General features: G+C 37.0%; 1 protein-coding gene across 1 annotated transcript; it reads right to left on the bottom strand.

Moving 5' to 3' along the window:
- Positions 1–1328: 1328 nt before the first annotated feature.
- On the bottom strand, positions 1329–22762 carry SRSF11 (serine/arginine-rich splicing factor 11). The gene is made up of 12 exons (XM_009320662.1): positions 22755–22762; positions 16765–16898; positions 12661–12770; positions 10532–10624; positions 8987–9036; positions 7315–7442; positions 6238–6319; positions 4926–5057; positions 4285–4374; positions 3565–3660; positions 2769–2907; positions 1329–2659 (listed from the first exon to the last, which is right to left on the bottom strand). The coding sequence occupies exons 1-12, from the start codon at positions 22760–22762 to the stop codon at positions 2465–2467; spliced, it is 1257 nt and encodes a 418-aa protein (XP_009318937.1). The 3' UTR covers positions 1329–2464.
- Between the last annotated feature and the right edge of the window lie 460 nt (positions 22763–23222).

Raw genomic sequence — 23222 nt, 5'->3', positions numbered from 1 at the left:
GTTCTGGCTCAGTGCTCTAACTGTGCGACATGGCACACGTATACCTGGGAGAGGAAGCTCTCGTACAGGTTCAAGCAATGCGGGAGGAGGGCAGTGGCCTGTCTGTACCACCCCTAGAGGGGAGTACCCGAAGGGGTTACAGGCTGTTCCCCGAAGCAACTGGCAGCCACCTCCCGCGGCACAGCTCTACAGGCTCAGCCAACACACACTCTTAACCCTGAAAGGCAATAAACCAAAAATATGTAAGGTTATGTGCGTAATTAGCACATGTGGTCTAAACCCACACGTTTCTCCAGTTTGTATTTGGGCTTGGGCAGCCGGAGGTACGCAGTTAATACTAACAAACCAAGTCTGTGTTGTGGAACATAAACTAGAAACAACATAGTTTAATTACATGTAGCCCCTGAGGTACCATCTTGAGCTCAATACCCTGACTTGGTCCTTCATTACAGCACGTGAACGACTTTCACAACAACAAGGTCTAAGGATCAAGGAGGTTTACTTTATTACTATAAATCGGTTTATGTTCTTGTACTTCACATATAAATACCTTGATGACAACAAAAAAGGCACATTCATGAAGACATCATGCACCTTGTCTTTGCTATTTTTATTTTATTACAAGAACGATCACTCTCTCTCCATCAGAAATAAAAGCCTAGACCTGGTTGTATGACATATACCTCTCTGTATTGACAAAATACTCAAAACAGTTGGTAAAAATTTACTTTTCTACAAATTCTAAAAATGACACTGCAGATCTAAATGACAAGTTCCACTTTGCCTGGGGCAAAAGGACAGTTTAAAAAGAAGGTGGTTTGACTCACCAGATTCAAGAAGTTCAAGCACCACTTTTTAGTTTCATTCCAAAACTCACTAAATTAAACCAGTAAGTTTTTAGTTGACATTAACAGCCTACTTTATACGCAGAAAGCACTCTCTGCTTCCTGTTTCTGCTAGTCTTCCATTACCATCCTGAAGAGGTGAATGTTCATATTTCAATGAAAATACAAAAGATTTTTACAAATACATATTTCTTTTTAAAAGTACTTGTCCCATAATACCTCTAGATTCCCATTTAAGCCCATTCCCTTCATTCCCCCAAAAAGTAAAATAATTCTTTTTCTTTAGTGTAACATACTTAACTAGAGCTACAATGGCAGGCTTATCAGCTTTGTCACTGCACTTACAGTTTTTGAAGAGATGGAGTTGTTACGGTCTTTTTAAAATAGGTAGATGAAGAAAAATGTATACTCTAAATGAATGAGGTAAAGTTTCATACATTCAGTGGTGTAAATAAATACCAGCAGAGTTTTATAGGAACATGAGTATAAGTTTAAGGGTTTTATTATCAAAGTTTTGTAAAACAATTTCAGAAACTGTACATCAACATGGCACAGACTGTAGCCTACTTTTGCCTTTTTACCTGCACAAAAGTAAAAGCTCTTGAACTTCTGTAACTAAGAAAACAGCTTGCCTAACTACTTTGCATATAACATGGAATCACTGTGTGCATAAGATTACTACTGCAGTGACAGTAAACACAAATTTATTAGTTTATACAACTTGAGATCAAGTAAAAAGTACATTATCAAGTAGACTTGCTTTTAAAAGCATACGAAGGTCAATTTTAAAATGCACTACCTTTTTGCAATGTGTTTAGCTCATTAAACAAATAAAACGACCTGGATTATGAAAACTGCATGAATCAACCTTTAATCACTGGGCACCGATCAAGCAGAGATTTTCACTTCCCAAGGCTCAAGAAGAAAAGTTAAGAACCATTACAACTCGCCTGAGATGGATTTGAACTGACAGATTAAAAAAAGCCCTCAAAAAGGTTAGTGCATTTTAACTTTGTCAAAGCCAAACAAAACCCACCGGGAAAAACAAAACAAAACAAAACAACCCCAGCCACGTGGCTTAAAAAAAAACAAACCCAAAAAACTATCTATATCAGAATGCTTATTTTCAGATGTACTGTCAATTTTTTTTGTGTAGTCACACTTAAGACCCTTAAGTAGATCCACCGTATGTTGTAGGACTTTAGAACATTTAGGATGTTTCTGCCACAATCAACATGCAGTCAGTGCATTCCCTATACTGCTCTATTACTGCAATGAATCAAATTCTAGAAACACTATCATAAGTGAGCTGATTTACTAAAGGAGATCATACAACAAACAGTCCATGCCTGCTGTAGATGCATGCAGCTTTTTACTTTTGCTTGAAGCATCACCAAGTTAGTAAAAATTGCTTGGCTACGCAATCCCTTTCGGCCGTAACAAGAATGGTTACCTTTCTATAAAGCTTTTGATGTGAGTTAGTATCAGGAGATTTACAAACCATGTATAGCTTAGAGCTGTATACATCTAGATTTAGGATTAACAAGTACAGCATAAAAGAATCACACAGGAATGACACTGATGCACGTCTGCAGCTGTGTTCACTGCAAAGGCAAAATTCAGTCACTCATATCCATGTCCTCTTCATGATGATCATCCCCATTTACTTTGGATTCCCTTGCTGAATCTCCACTTCCTTTATCGGCGGCAGACTCCTTTACTTTAGGGGAGGAAGAATCTGCCATTTTCTTTTCTTCCTTCTTCTCCTTCTCGCTGTCATATCCTTGTTCTTCTTCGTCATAATCCCTTGTGACCTGCTTTGCCGAGATAAAAAAAAAAGTAAAACTTGCTTTCAAAGCCCCTGTTGGTTTAAGGTTAACACTACAGTACAGGCAGTGCAGTTAAACAGGTTTTTAAACATACTTTCACATCTTTATCACTCTCGGATTTTCGTTCTCGATCCTTCTCTTTGTCTTTGCTTTTTTTTTTCTTGCTTGTTGACCGCTCCCTCTCATCTCTACTTCTCTCCTTGTCTTTATCCTTCTTTTTTTCCTTTTTATGTCTACAATGAAAAAGTATGTAGAAGAATGAAAACCACAATCACACCATTCCATAACTAGAACACAGACCATGTCCAGACTGTTACCCATAGTTCATTACAAATCTAAAAGGAGAAATAGCAATGTGCAACTAAAATACACCATTCGCTTTCAGAAAATAACCAAACATCCGATTTCTTAGCTCTCAATCGAACACAACCACCACAAAGTGAAGTCTAAGAAACGCCCTGTTAGGAATAGCAACACTATAGCGTTTTATGAAGGAGGGGCTCAAGTTCCCTGTTTAGGGAGAGAGGATCACAAAATGCCCAGGCCCACCCAAACGTCAGTTGACTCCTATTGTACAGAGCCAAACCAGACAGGAACGCTGGGTATTTCCTACTCCTCACCCGTGGAATACCTCACGATTGGAGTTCTTGGGCACTAACAGAGAAGCTCTATGCTTGAAGCCAATTAAATTATGATAAAAGCCGTAGCAGGCAGCAGAGATGCACTCTCTCGCTCAAGAAGTCAACCTTTGGGCTAGGTATAAGGAACAAGCCAAACACACACCATGTTCAAAATAACCCCCTGTGATCTTTGCTATAGCTCACGTCTTGGGAATTTTCCACTCAGACACCTTTTTTTTTTTTTTTTTTTTAGCCAAGAGGCATACTGACCTTCTTGGAGATGGGGATCGGGACATTTTCCTTTTAGGAGACCTGGGTTTCTTAGGTGACCGTGTTCCACTCCTGCTTCTTCTACGTCGTCTTTCTCTGCAGAAAAGAGTCAACGCTTTTTTTTTTTTTTTAAAGCTACAAATACATCTCTGGCTCCAAAACCAGCACTGCTCAAAAGGTAGTAAATATGTATAACTCAAAATGGATATCTACTATTAGCAGTATTGCAAAGCCCACACAGTTGCTGATCAGCAGAGTAAGTTGTTTCCTGCTCTACCTCCACGTCCATGAACAAGTTGCTAGCTTAGACTGTATTAGGGATACTGACTCTTGTTGCAAATAGGAATAAAACAGTTTGTTCTTGTTAATATTGCAAGTTAATTTCAGAAGTTTTCTAAAAAAGAATGGCATACATTTTGCATGTATTTATTCCATAAATCAGGACAGTGTTTAACAGTGACCTCAAAGCATCATACTCTCTTTGATATAGAGCAAGTAGAAACTATTCTAAGCCCAAACAATACCTCCAGAAAATTACAGTATCAGGGAAAAAAAGTAAAGTGTCTTACAGACATAGGTAGAAAGAGTATAGATGCATTTGTGCATATACCCAATATATCCACAATAGAATCATCATCCTATTACATACGAGAATGTTCTATTAAAGTGGATAGAGCATGCTGGAAATAGAGACTGAGGAAAACTTTCACGTGACTGTACCTGCTTGTGCTTCTTGATCGTCTAGTTGTGCTGTAGCTTTTGGGGGGAGTTTTAGAACGTTTCTTTTCTTTCTCTTCCTTCTTTTTATCCCTTTTAGTAAAATACAGATTTTTAAGTTTAAGTCATTTTCAAACTATTCAAGTAGCATTCACTACTTTTGCTATGTAGGAAAACAAACGAAGACATGATAACTGCATTGGATAGCATATACTGTTTAGTATTTCTGGGGCCAGGCACATTATATTAATGGAAACAAAGATCACAATTATCTACAGCAAAATAAAAGAACAGCTCTTTTATAGCCTCTGTGTACGAGCAGCACAAAATCTGCAAGTCTAGATGCTCACATTTCCTGCTTTCCAAAGACAGCTACTGAGTGATTCAGCTAATGCCTGCTGCATCTGTTGACTCTTAGGAAAAGCATGTCACATGTTTTTATGTAACTAACTGCACATGTATAGGGCAAGTGTAATATAATTCTGTAAGATGTTATAAGAGACTGTGACTTTAAGAAGAGCCACTAGTTCATTTTGCCCTAGGTTTTTTGTTTGTTTGTGGTTTTGGTTGTTTTTTTTTAATTAAGCATCAAAATTTAATAATTTAATTCCTAGCAAATAGAATATGTTTACTGAAGCAATTACCTGGTTTTGGACGTGCTCCTAGACCTTCTGCTTCTCTCTCTGGAATGAGATCTTCTTCGCCTTGGACTTTTAGATCGCCTCCTGCTTCTTGATTTTGAATGGGACCTTCTCCTTGATCGACTTCTTGACCGTCTACCAGTAACACATTGTACATGGGAGTTAAGTATATGAAATTTTGATAGACCATTCAGAATCCATCTGCTCAGTGCTAACAGTATTGTAATGCACAGTGATACAGAAAACAGAAAAAAGAATACAGAAAACAGCAAAGGAGTTGCATTGAGTCCACCAAGGAAATGGAAAAAGGAAGTGCACAAATGCTAAATGTCAAAGAACAATGATGCTTCAATCAGCTTTCTTATTACTCTCCTTGGAAGAAAATATCAGTCCTATCGTAGAGGAAAACTGGTAAGTCATGTTGAAATGTGAAGAAGTTTTTAGAACACTAAACCAAATACAAGCCAATTACTCAATATGAAAATAGCAAAAAAGCACAAATGGGAAGGCCATAGTTAAAATGGCTTTGCACAGACCACTGGCATGCACTGTCTAATTGGAATTGACAAGCCAACAGCATAAATGAGCCATATGTCTTTCTGTTTGAGTAGGACAATATTACGATCTCTAGTCAGGTAGAACAGACCTGAACAACCTGAACAGACCTGATCTCCAAGTAAATCGTAACCTAGAAAACGCTGGAAAAAACTTTTGTCCCAGATACTTCCACTAAGCTGAATTTGCTGCACATACTAGAAACAAACAGCCCAACAGGTAAACATTTATGTACATAAATAACAATGCTCAAGAGAAGTCTCCTAGTACTTGGTTTTAAGACAAACTGTAATTACCACATGAGCACACTGGAAAAAGACTGAGAAAGAACAGATTTAAGGAACTATTCTAAAATGGACAGCCTACAACAGCTTAGGTGTTCATAGTAGTGAGGGCTGTGTAAAACCAAGGCTCTGTGCTAAGGTGTTTCTTATCTGATACAAGAAACAACTTATTGTTAAATAAAATCAGAGTCCAAACACTGCTAGGACTAGGGATCCTGAAGTTCTTTCTGCAGTAGTTTAAGGTATTTTTGAGGTATTTTTTGCTATCATCTCTCTCCCACCCTTTCTACAAAACCAGAGGTAGGCCTCCATCTCACACTACAGTCTAGCTAAATCACAGCCTCAGCTTTCTTCAGACCATTTGCATTCTTCCATTTGTCAGCCTCCACAAGTGAAGTGTCACTTCCAAGAAGTACTTTTGAAAGAATTGTTTCAGCTATGTGTTCGGGTTTTTTTAAAGCAAATAAGCTAACTACCTGTGTCTAGATGAAGAAGGTGTCCTCCTCCTCCTTGAGCGTGACCTTGACCTCGAATGCCTTCGTTTTTCATCTTTTTTGTCTGGTGTTAAGAAGGAAAAGCATAGTAAAAACCCCAATGTTATTTCAGTATTCAAAAAGATTTTATATTGGAAAGGAAGTTGAGCTTCACGCTATAGATATAAATAAGATAAAGAAAACCTAAGGAATATTTTGACATTTGAAATTAAGGCTTATCTATCCTTTTCCTCAAAAGATGACACAAACAATGAACACGTGACAAAGACATGTATGTGACATAAAACCAACATAAAGTTTTATGCAAAACTGAAGAAGTCAAAATTCAGAAAATGTTTAATTTAAGTCAGTTAAAAGATGACAGCTGCAGGGCAATGGAAAGTCTTGTTAAAATCTCAGAATCTCTGCCTTTTTGTGAAGGGCTAAACAATCTCTCAAATTATTGTTTTGAATTTCCCACAGAAAGCCTCAAGCAAAACTTGAGCACATTTTTCTGGTATAATAAAAGAACAGGAGCTCTATCCTTTCCTGAAAATGATCAGGAGGCTGCAAACTGTATTTTCAGTGTTCCAAGTTACTGCTTCTCAGATTTGGTGGATCTGACATTTGTGGACGAACTGCTGCACCTTGTTCTAAAATAAAATCTACTGAAATAAGCTACAAAAAAAAGAATTATTTACAAACTAAGGAATTAAAAGAAAGGAAATCATCCCCAAGAACAAACATCACTAGGATGTCAAGTGGTTAAGCCACTTGCTGTTTCCAATGAAAACTCAGAGATGGCAGTATGAACGTCAATCAGGGGAAGCTCAAGCATTTTGCAATCTTCATATCAAGTGAATTTTGGGAAAAACAACAGATGATTAATTCCCTGCATTGCTCTGCAGGACACACGAATCATTCACACTGTAGGACAACTAAAAACCTGTCAACTATAAATTAAGTCACTACAGAACATGAAAGCATTAAGCCAACATTTTGCAGACCGTTAGCTTTTATCATATACTATGTCAAAACTCCATCTTGAATTGAATGAGGTATTCTACGATTTAAAATTACCTGGCTCTATAGCAGCAGAAATTAATGACTGTGCTTCTCGTACTCTTTTCATAGCTTCTTCTATTTCTTTACTGGAGGTATCTGATTTCAGACTTGGTGAAACAAGACCTGCAGCTACATGGTTCAACCTGGTAAACAAAGAAGAATTTTAGAAATTCAGTATTGATGAATCCAAGAAATACATGCCTCCATTGTCAGTCTGCAGCCTATTCAAAGTGGCTGATCTAAGTGAATCAGAATCTGCCTGCGTTTTGTCACCGTTCAGATAACAGAGTAGTAAGTCTAAGATGTGATGTGATATGTGTGCTGAAAACAGTGGCACAAGATACTAGCACATACAGCTCTTAGAATTCCAGTAAACTGTAAATAGCAGGAAAGTTTGTATTGTCTTGCACAGATATGCTTCTAATGACACTTTTCAGAACATGTTTGTACAACACAATCTCAATTCTAATCACCCGAAAAGAGCAACTCCACAGGAAACAGTATATTACACAGTAGGAAGTCAGTTTTCATTTTTATAAGCCATACTGAGAAGCCTACAAACAGTGATGAGATTTAAAGTTCAGAAGATGTGTTCTACAAGGTGGCTTTGAAGCCAACCAGGTATACCCGATATACCTGACTGATGTTTATCTAATCCATTATCTTGGGTAACTATTTTGTTCAATCAGTTATGCATTCCCTGCTTACAGAAATGTCAATTTAAAATAGAGAATAATATGCCAGAACAGTATAAAAACAAAGATAGATCACATATATAGCTTTATCCCCTGGTATAGATCAGATGGCTCTGACAATTTAAAAACACTGGAACAGCCAAACGGGGACAGAAGTAGTGTATTTAGCTAACACAACAGCAGGGCAAGCACACATTGATATGCCTTCCCGAAGCTGAGAGTTGAAAGAATTCTCCCCAAAGCTGCCTCCAATTTGCAGTACAAGGGCTTTCTGAGGCAGATGTGGTTTCTTTGCATTTAGTACACTTTTCATCTACTAATTTGTCTAATAGCTTTTTTCAATGGCGTATGTTTTTATCATCCTATTGCAATGTTATCAATAGCTTAACGGCACATTAATACATTAAGTGCTACAATCCTTCCCTACTTCTTGTCTCCATGCCACATTATTTTTAATAAAATGACCCTTTTTCTGAATACTGAAATGAAAATCAGCAAATAATTGTGCTTACTGTTATTTGCACCCTTTTTCTACCAAGTGATAAGACATGCTGTCTTTTGTTATCTTCCAACAGCTGTAACATACAGACTCTTTTATTATTGTCTTTTACAACAGTTGCTGGTCTCGGCTCATTCTCAACCATAGCCCTTTCATTTCAACCTTGCAGGACATAAGGTGCTAGCTGCACCTTTACATTACGGACACAGAAGTGACAAAAATGACATACGAAAACCAGAATTTCTGTCTCTAGCAAAGTGAAATCCCAGAGATTAATTGGTGGTGTTCTGTAGATGAAAGGCTGAATAATCTTCATTTCTTCCCCTTTTTTCTCTCTAGCACACAAAAGAGGGTCTGCACAAGGTCCCCAAGACACTGGTTTTCTCCAACCTTAATTAGATCCAGCAGGACAAAGATTGGATACTGAATCACAACAGATATTCCCAAGATCAAGTGTATTGCAATACAAATATTTGTAAACACTGATGCTTACTTTGGATCCACTGTGCTCATAAGTTTTAGTAGTTGATCTGCTGCAAGAGACTGTGAGGGGGGGAAAAAAAAAGTTAAAACCATGTTGTAAGATGTGTACGCTTAAGAAGATTATCTTCCTTGAATGTACCCAGTGGCTAAAGCAAAAAGTCTCTACAGATGAAAAAAACAAAAAAACCCACACCCCAAACAAGTTACAGACGAAAAGGCATATTGTACTGTTTTAAAACTTGTGGATGGTGGTGAGGGTGTGAACATCACATTTCAGTGGTGCTTAGGTACTTTTTTTCCCACAGCGGCCAAACACAGGCCCCCTCCTGGACAGAATAGGAGCACTTTAGAATAAAAATACACTTTTGGTTTTTACAGGTTATTTCTCTGTTACTTCAAGAAAATAGAGATCTCATTAGAGAACTCAGTTGCCTGTCCATGGGAAGTCCTCAATGTCAATTTATGAACAATAAGCAAAAGCTTCTTTACTCTAAAAATTCCACAAAAAAAAAAAAAAATCTATTTCACAGCTCCTAGGAAAATCCAGGTATTATTACAATTGGTCACTTCCTGTATCAGTGGTGTATTAACAACAAAATATTTAGTCCCCACTAATTTTCTTTATACAGAGGGAGCCATGTGCTGAACCCAAACAGTTTGTTACAATCAGCTGGTTTAACGGACAAAGGAAACAATCCATCATACCAAATTTATATTTTTCTAATATGCATTTAGAATGCTTTTTTTTTCATTTATTATTTCATTATCACCATTAGTTGTTTGTTACTACATATGGCATGCATAAAGAGAATGCCAAATAATGAATTTCTTAGCAATGCATTAAATTATTACTACTTGTATCTGTAAAACGTTCTCTGTACAGTATTTGGTTCTTATATCTTAAATATTAACTCAGTATTCTACTCACTATTACTTAGTACTTAGAGTCTTTTTTTATTCATTTTTAAAAAGACTACAGTATAACAAAGTCTCCTCAGTATTTTCCACACCTACAAAATTAAAAAGTCAAGCAATTTTTTATTTACTGTAAGTACAAGACAGGTTCATAGCTTGATAATGACACATATTTGAAATATTTCATTATTAGTCCCAAATTATTTTTTAGGTTCTTCTGGCATTTAATTTGATACTCCTACAGATACTATTTATTCCAAACAGGTGCTCAGAAAAATCAATCACTGGATTTTTCGGACAGTGGCTGTTAAACTGATATAAATCAAAATTACTTTTAAAACAGAAAAGAGGGTAGCAAAAGAAAAGTGTTCATATATAAACCTTCTATGCCAAGAAACAAAGACTGCATTCTATAACAATTCCAAGAAGTTTACAGAACCAGCAGCCTGTGCAGACTACACTGAGCCAAGCCTTTAATAAAAAGTAATATTTTGTAACACTTCTTCAAACCTAAGTATAGTATTTCCAGAACTTCAGCTTGTTATTTAATATACTGGTGAACACTAAGAGCATCACGTATGCTAGTCAAACTGAGTATGTGCTAGGGACAATGAAGAATATTTTAGAATGTGTGACATACCTGAGAGTTTAAGTTTGCTCCAGGAAGCCCAAGAGCAGCTAGGGCAGGATCAAGAGCAGGAGCTCCTAAAGCAGCTAAAGGAACAGCACCAATCTGTAACAAAGACAGCAATTAGACAAAGCCATATGCAATTGATAAAAAGCTGTTAGATCAAGATTCCCAAGCATTAGACACGTGGAAACTTGAACTGGGTTTTACTTAGGCTTCTAGCTACAGGAAACAGTATACTGAGGTCAGTGAGAGTATTTCAGTTTTCCTTATTCAGGTATTCCAAACCTTAGTATAGGAAAGATTTTTTTCCTATAAATATTCTAAAATGAAATTCCATTTCCTCTGCATCCCAAAGGGGGAGGGGGGTGGGGGAAGTAAAAAAGTGAAGCATTCCACTACCTTCAAGAAATAGTTTAAAATTAAATTATTTTCCAGTGTTAAAATGAAAATCCATTATAATTTTTTGAGCCAACTACTGCATATCTAAATCAATTTAGGATTGGAATTAACATGTTTTGTGTTAAAAGACAATATAATATTATTACATCTCTGCAAATTTCTCAGATTTGGTTAAAACTGGCAAATGGGTTGAAAAGCTACTGGAAGAATAAGTAGGATGACTGTATAGGTCTGAATTCCTTAAATTAATCTAGAAGCCTCAAAAAAGAACCTTGTTTTTTGGCCATTTAAAGTAAGATGATCAAAACACACTGAAACAAAACACACACTGTGCTAAAAGCCACATGATCTTACGTTAATCAAACACTGTGCTGTTGCTATGAGGTCTTGCTCTCCCTTCCTTCCTTCTCACTGCCTCCTTTCTGACTGCTCTGGCACTTGAGACTCATTTGTCAAGCAATTCAACCCACTGAGCCATCAGAGAACTTATTTTTGTGCTGTCTGCATCAAGCTAACACAATAGTTCACAAAAAGATCTGATGAGCTCCAGAGCCAGCATAAAAGCAGCAGCAAGAGCATGTCAGAACCTTCCACTTTTTGACAATGAGTTTTTCAGTTAGCTGATCTCTTAAAACTGTATAGACTTCTTCCTGCAGTCTCAAAAGAAAAAGCACATTCCCATACACTGATTTCATGAACATAAACTACAGCTCTAATTCGTTTTTACTGAGTTAGATGCCCAACTCCCAGTAAGTCAAAAGGAGCTACATAACAAGCTTTCAAGATGGGTTTGAAAAAAATGACCATCCACCACAATTTTCCATAAAATGGATGTGTTAAATAAATTCTACCATTAAGTGGACTGGGAGTAGGCTGGGATTCAGAATGACAGAACTAAAATTAAGGTGGTTCACCACCATTTTCAGGAATTTATATACATACAATTTTTGGTGAAAGACATCTTTAAGACGGTATTTGTTTCTTGCATCCCTTTCCTTGAGTTTCAAAGTTAAACTTTAGACTTTTCCCTTTACATATGGTTAAAGAGACCTTCTGAATAACTCAATGGCAAGTATATCTTTCATGCAATCAGAAATCTAACAGAAGCTACACAAAGAGCTAAGCACAAGCTGAAGAAGCAGATTTGAGAACTGCAGAATTAATGAAGCTTTATTCTTATTAATTTGCCTCTTGCACTTTGATTCTCTGTTCTCTAATAAGATATGTGCTTTGACTGAAACTTTTTCCACAATTAATTCTTACTGTTCATCTTCCACAAGAATTCTTGTGTATTTAGATAATGAGCAAGATACAGGCTACAATTTTTCCCCCTCAATTGGAGTATTAACGGAAGTTATCTCCACAGCATGTCAACTCCTTGAAATTCACAAATTTAAAATCTACAAGATCTCTATTGCTTGTCAGATCTGTCTGTAAGCGTACAATGGATAAAAGAGGGATGAAAGAGAGAGAGAGAGAGAAACACAGGGCCCCTGAGATACCAGAAGCATCATACTTGGGAAATACAAGTATCCCATCTAGCAACTTAGCATCGTTTTGCAACAATTCATATCAGATAGCTGTAACAATCCATCAAGGTATATAAACTAAAACATTCTAGGAATCAGCATTAGCACATCAGTCTATTTGTCCTGAAAAAAACCAACAGGAAGCAAGTTAGAATCTAACAGAATACATCTAACCGTTTCCCTTTACTTCAGTCTAACTGGAAAGCCTACCTGAGAAAGTGGGTTGGGAGTAGGCAGGAGTCCACCTCCAGGCAGCAGACCTGCCACAGCATTAGCTGGTGCCAAGAGAGACAAAGCCTTAGTCTCATCAGGAATAACTCCTGCAGAGAAATAGCCTTGCATTAGAATGCATTCCATTTCAAAGGCAGAAAATACACAAATACACCCAGAAAATGTCTCCCTGATACACCACCTGAGTTTGTTGAAAGTACTTATGTTGGCTAAAATACAAAGCTTGATGTCTATTAATATTTATCATTAATTTTTTTGTCAGAATGAAACTTCAATGTGTGAAAATTTGACTGTTCCTTTTTCTCTACAAATGGTTAAGTTTCTAGAGCAAAAAAATAGCACAATACACACTACTTTTTTGTTAACACTGCCAAGATTTCATCACCTGTACTCGATTTTTAAGTCATGAACCAAACGTAAGCAAGCACAGTCGGTTCTCCAGGGGTGTGCTCTCAACTTTCAAAAGCTGTTTTATGAACAACGACTCGTGTCGGCTGCTTCACTATAAAGCACACAGAAAAATCAAGATACACAAGACAAAAAAAGTTTGATTTAGGGGTTAATAATATGGTACAGTTCACTATGTTTTCTTTTACACCTACCATATAAATTTTGTAAAACTTAAGAGAAGGTATGGAAATATTTTTTGCTGAATCAAGCGTAGGGCTTTTGCTGACTTGTCAAATGAAAATGAAAGTCTCTGCAGATCTTCAAATACACGCTGTGTATGTGTGTCTGTGGCTGGATGGGTGCATACATACAGTATATTGTGGCACATTCCTTACCTGTGCAGTAAAATGCATTTGTTCCAATATGTGCCATGCTTATTGTACCAAGAATGCTGCTACATACTGCCATTTCAGAAGAAACTTCTGGCCCAAAATCTTGCAGCCAACTAAGACAAGTGTCTTATTTTACTGCCTGCTCTGCACATATAATTTTAAGGGTCCTACTATGGAACAAGTAATTATGTAGGTATTTTTATTCTATCCAACAGCAAAAGCCCTATACAGATGGATTAATTTGTTAATGTGCCCAAGCCCCCAAAATGAGAGTTCAATAAAACAATTTTACTATATATTTGCAAATACCAGTAGTGTTTCTGTAATACATATTAAGAAACTGCATCTCATCATAAAACATACAATATGTACAGGGCACTTAAGAGAAACTGGATAAGCTGCAGAAGAAAACTGTTGGGTGGTATTTTCAGCAGGGCCTGGTATATAGTTCAGGCTGAACCAGGGAAAAGAACTGTAAAACACAACAACAAAAAAGAAAAACCACTGTTAAATAAAGGTAATGGTTCCTTCCACCTATACTGAGAAGTGCCGATAATATAAACAAATGTATAATACACAGCACTGTTATCTTGCTTGTGTCATTGAGCTGTCATCAATTTAGATACCAAAAGTTATGGAGGGAGAGGGGGGAAAAAGGTCATTTAGATAAAGGGCATTAATGCATAAATATATTAACATACCTACAGAGAGATTATGGGGTAATTTTGCATGCAAAATTATGTCTCAGAGGATATTTATAAATTATATCTAAACATTTCAAATTAGTGCAACTACAACATTTCTGGCATCTAAATACAAATCCTCAGACTTATCTTGAGACACCTCATAGAAGATCTGCATCCATTAAAAAAAAAATCATGCATCCGATCCTCTAATTGTTTTTTAAAAAAGTATTTAGAAATAAATAAACTACAATTTTAAAAAAAAAGCAATGAGGCCCCTCACCAGTTAATTTTCATGCTTCAAGAGTTTTTTTTACTGCTGCTTTGTTAGAACCATGAAATACTGCATGAATGTGTAGAAATGAAAGAAAAAGAAACAGACAAAAGAAACAAACATTAACCAAAGAACCTAAATACCCCCCCCAGCCATCTTTAATCTTAGAGTTCCTTCCAAATCTAGGAATATCACAGTGAAAATTACAAATACTAAACCTTACCGTAGACTTTGTGTATAGTTCTATAACACAAAGCAACAGCCAACACCAAAATGTCTGTGTATGCTAAAACTGGAGTGCGCTTGTGATATAGGGGATAATTATTGCACTAAACAGATAATAAACATTTACTTTAGTGACAGGCAATATTAATACAGAATTATCACAATAGAAAATAAAAGATAAAAGGGCCCAGTTCAGCACAGTAGTTAAGCATATGCCTGGCTTTAAGCACATAAGCAATTTCACTACAGTTTTAAGAATCTTGCTGTATCGTGCTTAAATATCTTGTTGAATTGGGACCCTGGCAGTATGCATTTGCAGGAAAAACTATACTCCAGTACAGGGACAAAAGCATATGATTACAAAACCTGGGGGCGTAACTTAATTGGCTGAACATATCTCTTGTGATACGCCACACCATTATGCCAAAAACATCAACATTCTGAACCACTAGAACACCACAAGAAACAGCCCATGAGGAACTCCTTAATTTAAACAGGCCCATTAAAATGTTCTACTTTATTAATTTTATTTTCTTTACACAATCTGAACCAAAACTACTGGGCAGATTTCTCAATGTGCCAGATTTATCCACCATCAAGCACAATGGACAAAGTCAGACCGACAAAGAGAAAAATGTTTTTATCCTTATTGGAAAAGTTAAACACTAACATTCTTCACCATGGGCCTTGGGAGAATATTTCAGTACTAAGTCAGATGGACTGCTGCTATATCATGCTTTAATACAAAGACGAGGACAAGATGCCTTTCAGCTATGCTATTATACCTAAACTAGTGAAAGCAGAAGCAATAAATCAAGGGCCATTTCAGAATGTGTTCCGTACTCTCAAAAAGCAGCGTGTCTCAATCAAAGGTCACACTGCAGATTCCTCCATTCCAGAAATTAAGTTTTCATATCTTGTAAGTTTAAGAAATACAAAGATAAGACAGCTCCCCAGGCCTCAAAAGACAGCCTACAGCATTACAATGTCTTGATTATAGGTCTGAACCCAGGCCATGTACCAAATTTATTACTGTAGTATGACTTAATCTGCAGAGATTTTATTTAATTCAAGCAATCTCGGAAAATCCATTATTTCAGAAGTAAATCAAGAAATAGTACAATGGAAATCAATTACTTCTAAAGCAAGTCTAGAAGAGTTTAATAAGACTTCTGTAAGAAGAGGTGTCTTCTCAGCACTTTGTTTTTAAGGTAAGTTCCAAAAACCCTGCTCATTGCCTTTCAAATTACTGTAACACCCTAAAATGTAAAAATAAAAAGAAGAAGAGAAAATGTAGTTAACAAGTGGTTACACCAGGAAAACACTTGGGGACTTGAGTGCTTGCTGGCCTTTAGTTAATGTCTAGAATCCCCTGTAGCTGCAGAGGACCCACTGTTTTTCAGTCATCTGGAAGGGCTTTGCATTTGCCTTCTCCACTACAAAAATCACACACACAAATAACAGAGAGAAGAGTTTATTATTTAGTGAAATTCTATAAAATATATCAAGGATGAACAAGAAAACTTGGAATAAAAAACTAGTACCAGTGCCCATTTGGCACCTCTTGGAAGATCTCACTTTCAAATTAAACCATAATTATTCAAACCCTTGGTATACTGGACTTCACAATGAGAGTGAGTGCCTTTTCAGAGAAGTTCCCAACTAAATGCAGCGGCAGCATATCTCAAAGAAATGTTAATCTACTCTCCCATGCACTCTCAGGGAGGGAGAAACCGTTCTCGTGAAGAGATCTATGCCTATGTGAAAGTGGCAAACACTTAATAATTAAGGCAAAATTTCCTTAAAATGCTGACCTGTTTGCATAAGTCTATTTAGGAAAATGTCTCATTGAGACTGATAAAGAGCAAAATTTGCAAATAATTCTGCCTAAAACGTTAATATTCTAAACTTAAAGACACACAAAACCAGTAAGAGGTAAACTTTCCACTTTCATTTAGTGTCAATAGTTTAATCCATGGGCCAATGGCAATATACCAAGGGTTTCAAAATGTTAATATCTTATATGTTTGACATTTTACTAATCCTCATTTTTGTGAACTATACTGGAATAAAATGCCATCATATGGTGGCTTCATAGGCCATTAAACAATTCACAAACCTTCTGCATATGGTACGACTATCAACGCTCTGTCAACGAATACAGTGTTTGTCAGATGCTGGGCCACAACTGCCGAGTCAGGATCATGGAACTTTACAAAACAGACACGCGATGAAACAGGCAAAGGAGAATCACTGAAAAAGAAAGAAATAAATCACTTAGATGGAAGCAAGTCTGACAGTATGAAACTCGTAACTTCTATTGTCTCTCCACTTCCACCAAACTAGGAAGTCATACAGGGCTATGAGGTACTTTACGCAAGAACACAGTTTCAGGCTTTGTATCAAACATCATTTTGCATGACCACAGATACAAAATTACATTGAATGAAGCCAATTCACTGTAAAATTGCAGAAATTGTTTTATTGTCTCATTTGCAATTAATTCTATTATGCACAATATAACTATGACCAGTCACCTAAACACAAATTAGTTTTCATGACCTGTCTGTGAGAAGGGAAGGAGACAAAGAAAAACTTTGCTCAAGAAAGATGTTACCTACTACGTGTACCACATAAGTTAACAAAACCAGTAGTTTTACGCTTTCTGCTTTAGGCCCCGAATTACTTATTAAGGTAAATTATGAAACAAAGAGGGTAATGATTAAAAGACCACTATGATTTTACTTATCAACACAATTTCATAAAAGTTTCTATACCAAATTTCATCATGCTTCTTCTCACACATACAGAAACTGCCAAGTTCATTCTGAAGGGTTGTACACTGCTAAACATGTGTCTATCATTCAGCAGTAACAGAACTAAACACAAAGAAATTCAGGAAGCTCAGGTAGGCAACACTACAGTTGAAATCTCACTAATGGGCGAAGAGTTCCTAAACAACCGATCAGTAAACATAGACCTCTTTCCAAGATAGGTCTGTACCTACTCCACAGCTCAAAATGAGTTTCTGTCAGGAAAGCTGTATAAAAAATCCCAGACATGGAAAATCCAAGAGAATGCAGAAGTTTTGAGTCACTTGAAAAGAACAGAAGTTTCTTTCCTATTGTTGTAGGAAGTAGATTTGTAGGCCATACAACTGTTCCCCCCTCCCCTTCCCTGAAACAAAACAAAACCAAACCCCCAAAAAGCAGAGGCAGAATGAACCCAGTAAAGGTTCAGAATGGGTTCCAAAAGTCCATATATCCTGAAAATGGTGCAGATTTTGCTTTAATCAGATGTATGAAATAAATGACAGCAAGAAAAATTGTTATGCAGACACAACTGTGCAGCAGATGAGTTAAAAGCTGCCTCTTGAAGGTGCAGGGCAGGTACTGAGAGTAGTAGCAAGTCCTAAAACCCTAGTTCCTAAACAAGGCCAGGGTACATGTGCTGTTTGGTTCTGCCCTCAAGTATCAGAGGTACAAATTAGCCTAAAGAGGTAGCTCTGAAAAATATTCACTAACTCTTCATGACAAAGATCTACCTTTACTAACTAGATTCCCAGAAACAATTATAAGACTAGCTCTTCAAAATACATCCCAGTGCCAAAACAATTTTATCTGGGTTGAAGAATTTTGATCAAGTCTTTAAGCACTGAAAGCGCAGAGAGTTGTCAGAATTCAGGAGAAAGAAGAATGACTTCAACATCAACAAGAAAGACATCCAAGATCTATTTTTGTTAGTGCAAATGCCAAAAAATATCTAACCTTCACCACCACTGAGCATAGGCTCAGCCCAACATGCAATTTACGCAAACTCAAGAATTGCCCTAAACACCTACCAGATTGCACTTCAGTGTACTTTAAATTTAACCTGATGTTAAAAACCAGATTGGAGCCAGCATATTGCAGCTTTTAAGGTATTATAATTAGAAACATCCACTTCATCCAACATCTTGCAATTTAATAAACTGTAAAGTAACACTGTAGCAATAAATCGCACAGATAGAAAAATTGAAACTATTAGCTCTTTTGTATCTATGAATACACAGTAGCTTGCCAAAATGGTGCCTTTTTCTTAACCATTTGCATAAAATTTGGTATAAATGCTTCTTTGGTAAAGAAGCATTAGGAAACAGTGTTTAACAAAATCACAATAGTAAAATTTTAAAGAAAAGTAAATCAAGGAGTTATGGCATACCTGAATGATATACTAATCTAAGTTCTAAAAAAACTGAACAATTTATTACATAAATGCAGTATGATATTTTCAAACTTTGTTAAAATGTCTGTGATAACATGGGAACATGAAACAAACTAGATACTGTTTATATACATGAGTACCACTGTGTACTAAACTGTAGAGCTAGCTGAACCTACAAAAACAACTGAAAATACATAAGGCCATGCTTATGCAGCCTGACATTTAATGTTTCATTTTTAAAAATGTATTTCCAGTCACACTAAAATTCAAGCTGTGGATGAGCGAAATTCATCAAGAACAGAATGTTCTTAACAGTTACCAAAAAAAGGCCATCATTATTCTAATCCACCAGAGATCGAAAAATGTAGTAATTCTCTCTCAGACATCGTGCCAATGAATGCTGAGACACACAACAATTTACTGTGGTTGATGTCTGAACAATGTACCCATTCTGAAGTACAGTAGATTTGGAAATAGAGCAGATAGAGGGAAATCCAACCTTCGTATCATAACCTCTAACTACTCACTCCACCGAAGTTCCCTCATATTGCAACCAGCATCTTAAATATTAAATCTGATTTTTTTAAAGGATATTTCTGCCACTTACATAAACATTATTACTGACATTATTACTGATGTAAAATCAAGCTAGAATCAGGCCGGAGTGAATAGATTGTTCATGCAAGAGATGTTCTTCAACATTATCATGTTCATTGGGTGGGAAGAAACAGAGTTTAAAAAAAAAAACCACTGCTAAAAAAACCCAAACAAACAAAACCGCCAAAAACAAACCAAGTCACGTGGAAACAAAAGTTGTCATCCTTTTCTCAGCAAACCAACTAGCAATGGCAATTGCAAGTAATGCTGGTATTCTGATATCAAGTCCTTGTGTAACTTTCAGCAGCAGTTATTAGACAAGGCAAAAGATCTTGCCAATTACTATGCCATCAAACATATGAAATTATTATTAAGTATGCTCCTAATTTTATCAAGCTTTAACTCTGCAGACTGTATTTTCCATCAGATGTGCTTCTTTCTTGGTAAAATTCTCTGTCTGTAAAAATTTGACTACATCATTCATATCTAAAGAGCAAGACCAGGGACCACATTGGTTTTTCTATCAAACACCAGTGGCATAAGACCTTTTATGTCCAAGTTTCAGAGCAGAAACTTAAGTTTTGATGGAAAGGAAGTTTTCATATGCTAAACAGAATATGCTGAAATCAGCTTTTTTATATATGTGTGTGTGTGCGCATATACACACACACGAGGAAAGGAAAAGAAGGGAAAGAAAAAAAAAAGAAGGGAAAGAAAAAAAAAAGAAGGGAAAGAAAAAAAAAAAAAACAAGGGAAAGAAAAAAAAAAGAAGGGAAAGAAAAAAAAAAGAAGGGAAAGAAAAAAAAAAGAAGGGAAAGAAAAAAAAAAGAAGGGAAAGAAAAAAAAAGCACTCTCAGAAATCTGTTCCCTCCACTTTTCAGTTTTGCCTACCATGGAGGATGAAGCTATATGGAATACACTAAAGACAAGAATGAGGCAATGGAGTTGAGGAAAAGCAGAAGGAGGGAAGAAAGGGTTTAGGGAAGAAAAATGGAAGAAGTCACAGAGCTGGTTGTAGATTAAAGATGTAATATGAAGCTGAGGTATACATAAAACGTGTAAATAGCTGATTAAATGAACTGGATAAGGAGATGGATGAGGGGAGAGAAAGAGAAACAAACGTAGGGAAGCTCAGGAAGTTGTATCTGATCTGGAAGCCTGGGAGAATAAGGAACTTCTACAGGGGACAGCAGAATCAGAGTGACTGACAGAAAGATCAAATAAGGAGGTAGAGCAACGGAAATGGGACTGGTTACTCAGAAATACTATATGCAAGAAAGAATCCCGGTATAATCTGGGACATAAAGAGATTCAGATTATGGAGAGAATTTACAGATTATAATTTATATCCTGTACCCTCCAAAAAATGGATGAACACCATGGGCAGGGAAAAGTCAGGACCTGAAGTTTAAAGGAGAAGGCACAGAAAAGGCTTTAGAAGAAACAGATAAAAGAACCTGCCACTATTAGAAAATACACCCCTCTTTGGCATGCAATGAAATCGGAGACTAAAGCATCCTGAGATCAGATCCCTGAGCACCTCAGCTGAGACCCACAGTGGGTCTAAAGGCGCCAGAGCCCTTAGCATCTCTGTATGGACAGCAACACAAAGGAAATGACACAAAACCTCCTTAAAATAGTTGTTAAAAATTAACCCAGTCCGAAAAAGTGCCTGGTCTAGTATCAACTGCACAACCTTTATATACAGTTTTCAAAAATGCTGTTTTTCCGACCAAGACATACATTCGAGAATGAAGATATACGATAATGTTCACTTCAACAGCTATTCAGCATTTTCTACATCTTCTGCACAAGGCCTATTTAGTTACACTATATTTCCTGTTCCGTATGAACTTCTTCAGTGGCTTTTCTATAGTTAACTTTTTCATAAATACTAAGAAATCTCTACAATATTCCTACAAGATGAATAAGTATCATCCTACTCTTTCATTTAGGGCTTTGAAATACAAAAGAAATTTAGGCCAAATGTTTTAAGTAATTTTTGGTCATCTGATTTGAGATACCTGGCACCTGGGTTACTAGAGTTATTTGCAGCTTGTTGCCTTTTCTCCCTCGGCGCATAGCCTTCACCGATGCAGCTGTAAAGGCAGTCAACTCAGCATTTTTCTATACCAACAAAATGACCCAGCTGAAGTGACAAGAACACCAGTGCCAGAACAAAGGAGGCAGAAGTCAGCAGTCAAATGCAGGAGCCTGGCCTTTTTGCAGAAACAAACCTACACCAGGACACGAACCAGTAAGTATGCCCTGAAGACTGGCATCTACTAGTATCAAACATTACAGACACAAGGCTACAACACAGATCTCCCCCTGCAGCCACGTCTTCTCTTCCTATAGCCCAGCGCCACAACATATCCACCACAGACTTCTCTCCAGCACACAACCCCAAGACAGATCCAATGCTTGTACTGAGTAGGGTCCTGTGAGGCCGGTATTTCACCACACATTTGTGCAAAGAAGCCAAATTAAGAATGCATAGACAGTCTGGAGTACGGTAAAAGGAGAGTTGCTGGGCTGGGCTTTGGATTTCAGGATCTTTTGTAGAGCACTTCATTCTGATACCACAAAAGTAATCTTTTAACAGATTAGTTAATATGTATCTAAAACTACAAAGTTTCAGAAACAGAATTCACCTATAATAACCTTCCACAAAAATTGAACAAAATATTAAAATACAGAGCAGCACATCAAATAACTGCATCTGTTTAAATGTGAGTTACTTTGCTGGCTGCCAAGCATTACTGGTTCTGCCATTTAAGTATAGTTATCCCTGCTATTAACAAGGCAACTCTCATGTCTGGAACTGTCCCTCAATTTCAGTTACATACACATTCCATTTCCTTCCACGCTTCAACTTCCAACATGAAATTTCCAAAATCCAACCCAAAGTAAGAAACTGCAAGAACACAGGAAATACTGTTTCTGAATTTGCACAGATAACCAGCTAGCAGGATGGGGGAATTTTCCTGTTTTTTCACTAGCAGGGATTGAAGACTGAATGGTGAAAAAAAGAATGCTTTGCGATAGCATTTTTTTCTAAAATAAAAAAATCCAAGTAGTCTTGGGTTTTAAAAATAATTGACTGTGTTCTTGTTTGATTTTTCTCCAATCAAACAATCCTCGTTCATCATGGCAAAAAGAAACCTTTTTACTTACATAATACATATGCAAAAGATCAACATATAATGACATTAGGTTCTGTAAAACAAATCAAACTGACATGGCCAAAATCAATGTTATGGCCTAACTAACATAATAAATGTGTATTATTTGTATGTTAGTGATTACCTGCCCATTTTGCACAAAATTCTTTGCAAGGAACGCATATTTATATAAAAATTTTAGTTTTACGGCCAACCGTCCATAAACTGCCTACAGTTCTGGAGGTTAACCAGACAGCACAGGTCAGCTAGACAGCCCTGGAATAAAGAGCTCCTAGAGAAAAGTGTGCATTTGACAGGAGGAATCCTGCATGTTACAAACTGCATGCCGTGAATTACTGTCTTTTCCCCACATATGCACGTAACATAATTACGTGAATAATTACAATCGTAATAAGCACGTAAACTCTTACAGCAACTCTATCGGAGAAGAAAGAAGGCTGCAGAGACATAGAAAGCAGCTCGCTCCGACCCGACTCATTGAGATGCCCCCGAGCACAGCCACACGGTGCTGACCGATGTGGGCTAGCGGGGACCTCGTCGCCTCACGATCGGGCGACCTCCTCCGCGAGTCAGCGCCGAGCCGAAGCCGGGG

The sequence above is a fragment of the Pygoscelis adeliae genome, unplaced genomic scaffold, assembly GCF_000699105.1.
Source record: "Pygoscelis adeliae isolate BGI_AS28 unplaced genomic scaffold, ASM69910v1 Scaffold402, whole genome shotgun sequence".
Classification (NCBI taxonomy): domain Eukaryota; kingdom Metazoa; phylum Chordata; class Aves; order Sphenisciformes; family Spheniscidae; genus Pygoscelis; species Pygoscelis adeliae.
Note: the sequence above shows the minus strand (reverse complement) of the source record. Positions and strands in the feature narration are given on the sequence as shown.